The sequence below is a fragment of the Motacilla alba genome, chromosome 29 (genome assembly GCF_015832195.1).
Source record: "Motacilla alba alba isolate MOTALB_02 chromosome 29, Motacilla_alba_V1.0_pri, whole genome shotgun sequence".
NCBI lineage: Eukaryota > Metazoa > Chordata > Aves > Passeriformes > Motacillidae > Motacilla > Motacilla alba.
In genome coordinates, this window is record NC_052044.1 from 1627894 (window position 1) to 1634736 (window position 6843).

Here is a 6843-nt window from a genome sequence, read left to right on the forward strand (position 1 = left end):
CCCAGCCAACTGTGCTGCTGGGGGCAGGATCCTGCCCTGGGCTGTGGCTCCTGGGGCCAGGGAGGAAGGAGGATGACAGGTTTGGTCCTCACTGTTGTGTTGGGAGGTGAAATAGGCCAGGGTAGGTGTGCTGGCCTGGGAGGTTTCTCTCTCCCCTGATTGTGAGGTGTGGGGGGTGAAGTCTTTGCACGCTGGTGTTGACCCACTGCCGGGGCCCCTGAGCAAGGGGGTGTTTCTGGAGGGTGTGTTCTCCTTACCCTGATTCTCGTTCTGGGCACACTTGGTCCTTTCTTGGAGCATCTTCTCCCAGACCAGGGCCTTGCCTGTTCCTCACTGGAGCAGAAACATGGTCCTGCTCGTGGGAACTGCTGAGGGACATCTGCCCTGGTCCCTGTGGCACTGCTTTGTGGGGACAGTAGGTTTGGGGACATCTGAGGAAGCCACCCCCACTCAGGTACTGCTGGGCACAAAAGTGACCCTGGCAGTGCTTGGGCACATCTCTGGCATGGGGAGTGCCCACCTGTGCCTGCAGGTAAGGGCACAAATTCCAGATGGGAAGGGCCTGGGGGGAAGGAGAGTGAGGAGAGGGCGGATCTTTGGCATTCCATGATCTGGATGCTTCAGGCTGCAAGAAGACACCAGCAAGGAGAAATCACGCAGAGAAATATTTATTAATCAAAGATTTTTAAAAGTCTCAGTTTGGCTTCAGAAACAGGGATGAAAATATCACTCCTGGTGGGAACCAGTACAAAAAACTCCTGGTTTATGTCCAGACAGGGGCAGGAATGTGTGTGCTTCTGAGGATTAATGCAGATAAAATCACCTCTGTGGGCTCCTTAATCAGCAGCATTTAATGCATTTGGACGGGCTAGTGACCATCTGTGTCCTGTACAGAAGGATTCACCCTCACCATGGCTCCTCACTGATCTTGTGGAGGAATTCACCTCCTGGTTTGCTGCAAACAGTAGAATTCTTACAATTAACGAGTTGATTTCTCACATTGCCCTAATCAGCATTCGGTTCTGATCAATGGCAGCTCCAAGGGAGTGATGCAGGTCCACACCTGCAGAAGATTGTGCTGAGACCCCATCGGACAAATTCTTCCCTCTTGTTTTCATTCCCTCTGGGAGAAGCGGGACACAGCAGCGTGTGTAAGGTTTGGGCACTTGGTTACCCACGAGTGGGCCTGCATTTGACGGCTGAGCAATGGGACGGCGAGAGGAGAGGACCATGTCCACGTGAGGGATGGGCCTGCTGTGCAGAGCCAGGCAGTCCTTTTGGCCTTCTAGCCTTGGGAGGAGTCATGCCCAGTTCTCTGTGGGCCGGGGTGATCCTCATCATCTAAACCGAGCGCAGCAGGGTCCCTCAGCAGTGCCGGTCGGCCTCTTGGAGGAAGCGGTGGATGGCGTTGGCAGCGTTGGTGTCACCCTTCCACTTGTAGGCCTCAGCCATCTTTAGCAGCCTGCGCCTGCAGTCCCTCCTGTGGTCTGTCTGCATGGGAATCTTGTAACATTCCATGAACTTGGCTTTTGCCCTCTCCTGGGATCCCCCTCGGTAGAGGAAGTACTTCCCCCAGGAGAGACTCAAGGCTTGCTGGCACCTGAGGCTCAGGGTGTTGATTTTCTTCTGCAGCTCCATGTAGATCTCTTTTTCCTTTGCTGGGTCGCTTGCACCAATGAACTCTGCCAGCTGCAGCTTGGCAAGTGTAAGGTCAAGGTCTGGATGTGTCTGAATAATTTGCTGGAGGTCCCTGATGGCTTTACACCGTATCTTATTCTTGTCTTCCTCCTTTGCTTTGACCCACTGTTGCTTGTAGCACTTGGCCAAGGCCTGGTAGAGAAGGTGGTAGCCTGGGTCCTGCTGCAGGGCTCGCTGGATGATCTCAAACGCTCGCTCTGGCGACCGTGGCATCCAGAACAAAGCTGATCGTTTGAGGACCTCGGGGTCAGAGCTTTTCTCTGCACTTTCTTTGACCAAGCCAATTGACTTTTTCCCATCTACTCGTTCAAGTAGCCTGGCCAAATATATTTTGGCTCTGTAGTTATTTGGCTGCTCATTGACAATTCTTTCCAACTGGATTCTGGCTTCTCTTTCAATATCAGGTTGCCAGGAGGAATTCCAGGAGAAATAAAGAGCCACTGCAAGCCCAGTACGGAAAGATCTGTTCTCTGGTTCCAGCATCAAGGCCACGTTGAAGCACTCTCTTGCCCGCTCCCCGTTTCGGGCTCTGATAGCCAGGAGGGACCAGCCTTTCTGGGCCTGGATGTGCGGGATCAGCTGCGCATCCCAGGGAGATGGGCAGAGCTCCTGAGCTCGTCCCAGGCAGGTTTCAGCCTCCTGGTAGGAGCCCTGAAGGTAGTGGATCCAAGCGTAGTTCCCGTAGATGGTCAAAGAGGCAGCAGTAGATGTCGGTACGTGCTTCTCGTTGTGCTCCTCAGCAGCTCTGAGGCTCTGCAGAGCCTCCTCGCTCTGGTTGTTCAGCTGGTGCAGGTAGGCCTGGAGCCCCAGGAGGGCCACCTGGTTCTGGTGGTCTGTGTGCTTGATCTCAACATCCAACTTCTGCAGGAGATGCTGAGGACTGCACGATTCAACACCCAGCTTCCAGGTGAAGTGACACTGAAGGGCATCCAGCCTCTCCTTCAGCTGCTCCTTGCTACAAAGAGGAAATGGTGAGTTATTGAAGGGTGGACCCTGGGATGCCCACACAGCAGGAGAAGAGGAGGGGAGGTGAAGAAGGAGACTCTCCAGTTGCTCAACACACCCCCTGCACTCAGGCTGCTAAGGAACCTGCAAATGCTTGTTCCAGTCAGCCTGTTTTTCAGGGAGCCCTCTGTGAGCCTTCCCACTGGAGAGCAGCAAGCCAGGAATGGAGTCACCCGTGCTCCCTCACCTAAGGCAAAAGCCCTGGGATGGGCTGCAAAAAGGGAGAGTAGAGCCAGCCCCACCCACACAGTGAAAGCTTCTGCACCTTCTATGGGATTGTGTCTTCAGCTGAAGGGTGAAGAAATGGCTCAGGAAAGAGCCCAACAAGGTAAGGAAGATGTTAGGCTGGGGTGTCTCTTCCATGAGGAAAGGCTGAGAGAGCTGAGACTGTTCAGCTCAGAGAAGAGAAGGCTCAGGATCACCTTAGAGCCGCAGAAATACCTGGAGGGAGGGTGCAAAGCAGTGCCAGGGCAAGAAGAGCACAAACAAGCCCAGGAAGCTCCATCTGGACATCAGGAAAATTAACTGTGAGAAGAAGAAAGGCCTTGCACAGTTTTCCTGGACAGGTTGTGCAGTCTCCACCCTCAGGGAGACCCCAGAGCTGTCTGGATGGACAAGGTGACTCTCGGAGGCCCTTTGCAGCCTTAAGCATGGTGAGGTTGTGAGCCAGGGTGCTGTGCTGAGCCTTGTCCCCCCAGACCCTGTGGCTGTGGGAGCTGTGACAAGAAGGGATGCTGTGCACTCACCTCAGTTTTGATGCAGGCATCATGTCACTGTCGAGGCACGATGGCTTGGCTGCACCTCTTCACCCAGCAGCAGATCCTGGGCAGGACAGTCTGAAACCTGGAGACTGAGCCTTAAATAGGAAAGTTCTCTCCTGGGTGGAGTGAAATGAAACCACTTATCTAGGGTGAAACTAAACTGAAAGAGTTTAAACCAAAAACGAAAGTATTCTCTTCCTATCTGGAAGTTATCACCTTGCCTTCATAAAATGACGCTGGGGAAGAAAGGGAACCCTGGGGTCAGAGCAGCAGGGTCTGAACTCCACCCTGGAGACCTGCTCCCTGCTGAAAAGGACTTTGGTGTTCAGCTTTTAGCAAGTATCTGGTGTAAGGTGATGGAGGATCAGAATGGAAACATGACATCACCGTTATCAGTGATGAGCCAAAGGCTCCATGTGATTCTGCAGGACTTTGTCCCCAGGGCTTGCCTGGATCTGCCCTGGCAGTTTTGCTGGAGTTTCTCATCTGCCTGGCACAGAAACTGCCCAACAAAAAGGGGATGGCAATTGCAGTTGCACAGTTTGGTGTGAGGTACAGCAGTGCACCTGGGGAAAATCCCAACTCCTTCCCTAAGGAGCAGGAAGTGCTGACAGAGCACAGGATGCTGAGCTGGAGATGGCCCCAGGGCTGTCAGCAACTCACCAGGAAGCCCCTGCTAACCACTGAGGTTTTGGCAGGTAACAGAAACCAGTGGAAGTGACAGAAAAAATACAGGTAAAATGCAGGGCATGTGATATGTCTCGGTGTAACTGGGAATTGTAGCCCTGGGAAGAAAGATCCCAGTGGAGAGAATAGCAGAAAATACATTTTAAAAAGTAGCCTCAAGTAAGCTCTAAACAGAGAAGGAAGAAACCACCAGCCTCAGAATCATATTCCTCCCAGCAAAGAAGAAAGAACCCATCACTATTTCCCCCTCAGGATGCTGATGAGTCACTGCAGCAGCGCAAAGGAAGGAGGAGAATTGCTGCTGGAGGGGCAGGGAAAATGCTTTTATCCTCTGTTTATTTTTCTCTATTGCTGACAACCTTTAATAGAAAATGAGTAATTTGGCTATTAGTGTTAGCACTGCTGGATGAACAATGAGTGATTGCTCTATCTTGATTAGGCTGAAGCATTAATTAGACAACGGGCAACATCTAATTCTTGAATCTTCACATCAGCATCTTCTTTCAGCATCTTTCTGTGCATTTGGGCTTGACCGAGCTGCTTCTGTCTTGCCTGGGATGGCCAGGATGGGGCTGTGTGAGTTGGGTGCTGGGCAGAGGTTTTGTCTCCCTGGGCTGGGGCAGAACTGGCAGGATGGAGGAGAAAATTCACTGCTCCAGTCCCTCAGGCCTTGACAACAGTTCTTGGCTACTCCTGCTAATATTAGGGCTGGTTTGAGGATGATTACAGTTCTGTGCAACAGCTATTAATATCATACAAAGCTTGGATGGAAGTCAAAAATAACAGCAAATGAGAAAACTACCAACCAGCAGCCAAACAGGAAGTACAGGCAAGGCTTGGTGTTGTGAAAGATAAATGGTGGGAAGGAAAAGCAAAAGAGCTGCAATGAGATGCAGAGGAAAAAATAATACAAATATTTTTGTTGGTGGTTTGAAAACAGTCCTTGGCTTAAAAACATTCTGTTACATCAAATAACAGTGATCAAATTCTGAGCTGGTTGAAAGGAAATCCTGGTTTATTTGTCCAGAAAGCTCCTGTTTGTTAATAAAGTTCCTTCAGCTGATTCTGGGCCACGAGGAAGGGGCTCTGAACCACCAGGGTGAGCTGCACCATGGAGCAGGAAAGCCAGAACCTGGAAAAGCTGTTCTGCAAAGAGCGCCTGCAGCTTTGGGAAGCTTCAGGAAGCTCCATCTGAGCAACCTAGGCCAGAGCTAAAAATACTTTGAGGTGTGGCTGCAGAATTTCCCTGACACAGTCCTGGCTGAACATCTGTGAATTGTCTCTAACTTCCTTACTGGCATCAAGTCCAGGTGAGGCCGCTATGAGTAAGAGGACAGGTGACAAAAAGATGTTTTTTTTGTTTGTCACAGTTTCTGTGGCACCTTTTCAGCTCCAATTGGCTGTGCTGCTCCCATGGGGAGTTCCAACCTCTCCGGGGAAAGAAGGTGCAAAAGCAGACTTTAAACCTTACCGATCTTTAACTTTTAACTCTTTCACAGAGGTGTTTCATTCATGGCTTTGTACAAATCCCTGCCTGAAAACCTGAGGTCTCAGGTTTTGGAAACTTGAGGAAGAGAAACTTGCCTGGAAACTCGAGGAGCGAATCCTTTGCTATCGAGGTGCTGAACTCCTGGCACAGGTGCCCAGAGCTGCTGTGGCTGTCCCTGCATCCCTGGAAGTGTCCAAGGCCAGGCTGGACAGGGCTTGGAGCACCCTGATCTGATGGAACCATGGCAGGGGTGTGGAACTGGATGCTTTTTAGGTTCCTTCCAATAAAAAACTTTCTATGACCTCAGTATTTTTGATGAGACCAAACCAGGTAATGTTTCTCCCAGAAAAAGGCTTAGGAACTTCAAAAATTGCCATTTTCCCTCTGCCTGATGGCTGCCAACCTCTCCCGAGCGCGGGCCCTGCTGCAGGGCTGCCAGCAGATGGCAGGGGCTCCCCACGGATGACACTGCTGGGTGTTTGCAGTGCAGTTCTCTCCCCGGCCTGTGAAAAAGAGCGATGCTTTTCACCGCTTTTACATTGCTGCCTCGCAGCTGGATTCTTTTTCAACAATATTCCAACCCCCTCCCCTTTATTTGGATGAAAATATCTATATTTGGCAAAGAGGTGGTTTCCCATGGAAGAAAACAGAGCGGGACCTTAGAGAGCTGCCTGGGGAGGGTGTTCATCCTCCTGAGCTGAGCAGGGCCCAAGGGCAGGACTGGGCAGTGTTTAAAATGAAAAAGGAAATATTTTTAATCTAATATAGGCAGAAACTGTGAAACCAAGATTGTTGCCTCCCCACAGTATTTGCTCTCCTTGTTTCCAGACGCTTTGGGTGGGCAGCCTCCGTGCACGCCCTCGCTCCAGCAGTGGTGCTTGGCTCGACGCATTGCTCTGGATAAAGCTGGCCTGGACTTTCTGCCTTGCTCACACCTGAGTGCTGGGTGACCACCAGAGCCCGGATTTGCTGCTGTGGGGTGACACAGGCAGCTCAGGCTGCAGCTGGCAGGGAATAGCTGCACTCCAGACACCCCTGGTTCCCCCCCAAACCCGACAGGGGATGCTTGTGATGCTTCTCTCTCCTGGGCAGCCACTCAAGCAGAAAATGGAGCTGTTGTGCATTTCAAAACCTTTCAAATACCTTCCAGAAGCGCCTCTCTCTCCTGAATTAATCCATCTCCAAAACCAGGAGGCTTTGGCT

General features: G+C 51.4%; 1 protein-coding gene across 1 annotated transcript; it reads right to left on the bottom strand.

Moving 5' to 3' along the window:
* Window positions 1-89: 89 nt before the first annotated feature.
* LOC119712669 (interferon-induced protein with tetratricopeptide repeats 1-like) lies at window positions 90-6532 on the bottom strand. The gene is given in 4 exon segments (XM_038164184.1): window positions 90-1371; window positions 1374-2653; window positions 3450-3506; window positions 6471-6532. Coding segments are annotated over 4 exon segments (1485 nt in total). The 3' UTR covers window positions 90-1285.
* Window positions 6533-6843: the final 311 nt, after the last annotated feature.